The sequence below is a fragment of the Coffea arabica genome, chromosome 11e, assembly GCF_036785885.1.
Source record: "Coffea arabica cultivar ET-39 chromosome 11e, Coffea Arabica ET-39 HiFi, whole genome shotgun sequence".
Lineage (NCBI taxonomy): Eukaryota > Viridiplantae > Streptophyta > Magnoliopsida > Gentianales > Rubiaceae > Coffea > Coffea arabica.
Genome location: NC_092331.1, coordinates 56,577,778 through 56,580,004, shown reverse-complemented (window position 1 = coordinate 56,580,004; position 2,227 = coordinate 56,577,778). Strand labels below are relative to the sequence as shown.

Here is a 2,227-nt window from a genome sequence, read left to right as displayed (position 1 = left end):
TTCCCCTTAGTATAGGATAGATTAGATTTATCGTCTCAAAAAAAAGACCAGAGGAGTGAACAATAGACGCAATAGTAATGCCAATTCTTAATTATTAGCCATATTACCACCCCCAAAACCTCAAGTGCTCGCTGATGAGCTATAGTTATAAGCTTTTAAAGCAAAATTTCCTAAATTTGCTTAAAAACAAGTTTCTTGGATTTATTTCTCAAACTTTCCGCATAACGTATGAACGGTGAAAAAACAATGTCAAAATCCTGCTATTAATGAATTATTAGGTCTCTCACCCAATAAATATTGAATCTACCTAGTTCACGAACGTGAGTGATATGTGTCTCCAAATGTGCACGATTATTCTTATATCTCCCGGAAAGAGGGAGAATTAAAATAAAAAAGATAGGCCAAATCTTGTGAGTTATAATTAGTTGAGAACATTTTTGTATGTAAAATATTCTACATATAATATCTTTCCACCTCCTGTACATCATCAAAATTAGTCATAACTCAACCCTGCAAATGCTAAAAAACTCACAAGCTTTGACACTAGACTAAAAAAAAAGGGAAAAGTAAGGACTTAAAACTCAAGAGGTAACAACAATCTAATTCTCTAAAAGATCAGCCAAAAGCAAGAGCCGCCAAAATCTGGTACCGCATTCTGCTTAGACGCGTCTGCATCAGAGGCGTCTTCCACCAGCAGACAGGTGGGTGCGTACCACTGGATTCACCCCTAAAGTCAGGTCCAAAACCAAGTCATCATCTTCACCAACCATGATGGTCTCAGACTTCACAACCCGACCCTGTTCAGCCCGGTTCACCAGAGTGGGCTCCACTGTTTCGACCGAGAACGAGTCATGACTCGGCGCCCTCTTGATCAACTCCTCCTCGGAACCATCGTTCTCCTCATCGTCATTCCAGCCGGTGATACTAAACTTAGTTGTCTCGTTCATGAACTCAGGCACCGAGTCAACCTGGCTTTTGAAACCCGACCTCTTGAACCGGTTCCGGGTCCTGACCCGGTGAATCCCATTTGACTTCTTGCTGAGGTGACGTATGTCACAGTCCTTGAGGGGCGTGATAGGGTGTCCCCCTGCTGCAGCATCATCGGTAGAAACTTGCATGATCGGAGAGCCCTCCAAGACTGCCTCCACAGCTGCTTGGCAGCGTTGCCAATTTCCAGACCACAGCAACCCCACTGATCCATATATAGGGTTGATGATTCTCCCACATGCTTCATAAAGCAGTGACCTGAATATCTCTGTACACATAACCAAAAAAAAAATCAGCACATTAAAATTCAGGTAACATCCAATTATATATTTGCATATGGAACACTATCTTGTTACAAAAGTCGCAGACTTTAGGTGCAGGGAGGAGGTACAGTCACCTCCAAAGTTGAAAAAATCCAATACAAATCCTTAAGAGTTTTTTTTTTTAAATTTAAAATCTAAAACTTTCTGAGTCCGTCCATAACTAAACTGGGATATATGTGTGATATACCTGGGCGGAGGTGATCAGGGCCAGCATTGATGAGGTTGACGAGGCCGGCACGGCCGTAAAACTTGGCAAGAAAGACGGTAGCATTGGCTTGGGATTCAGGGGTTTTGATCCATTGAAGGCATGGTCTGAGTGTGCAGTCTTCACCGCAGCCTTTGCGGAGGACTCTGCAGCCATTGCAGCTCATCCTCATATCAGCTCAAACACTCTACAGACGCAGAGAGAAGAGGGGAGAGTGGACTAGGAAGAGAGAACTCTCTGAAAAACTGTGAGAAGGAAGGGATAGAATGGGAGGAAGAAAAGAGAAGGGGTATTTATTGTGGGAGTAGAAAGCTATGAGGGATGACCCGCAAGCGGCTTCCTCCAATAGAGATCACTGGGACGATAGCACACGAAAACTGTATATTTTATAATATATATATATATATATATATATTGCTTAATAAAGAATTAATGCAAGTTGGTTCGTGATGCTAAAGATTAAAATATTACCACCAATTACATTGGGGTTTTGCATGATGTCTTACATGGGTAGTACGTACGACATCTTGTGTTTTAATTATAACGGTAGACAAAGTTTTGGTAGAAGCTCCTCTTGGTCGTTGATGAGAATTTCAATTAAGTCGACTTGGCAGCAAGCCCAAGTTTTATTGTACTTGAAATTTATTAGTGTTACTTTTTGCATTTATTGATAGAGAATTATTTATGCAGTTAGTTTAGATTAGTCATGCAT

General features: G+C 41.2%; 1 protein-coding gene across 1 annotated transcript; it reads right to left on the bottom strand.

The window, feature by feature from the left end:
• Nucleotides 1-397: 397 nt before the first annotated feature.
• Nucleotides 398-1,853, bottom strand: LOC113719686 (LOB domain-containing protein 40-like). The gene is made up of 2 exons (XM_027244961.2): nt 1,498-1,853; nt 398-1,255 (listed from the first exon to the last, which is right to left on the bottom strand). Exons 1-2 carry the CDS (start codon nt 1,685-1,687, stop codon nt 675-677), a joined length of 771 nt encoding a protein of 256 aa, XP_027100762.1. The 5' UTR covers nt 1,688-1,853; the 3' UTR covers nt 398-674.
• Nucleotides 1,854-2,227: the final 374 nt, after the last annotated feature.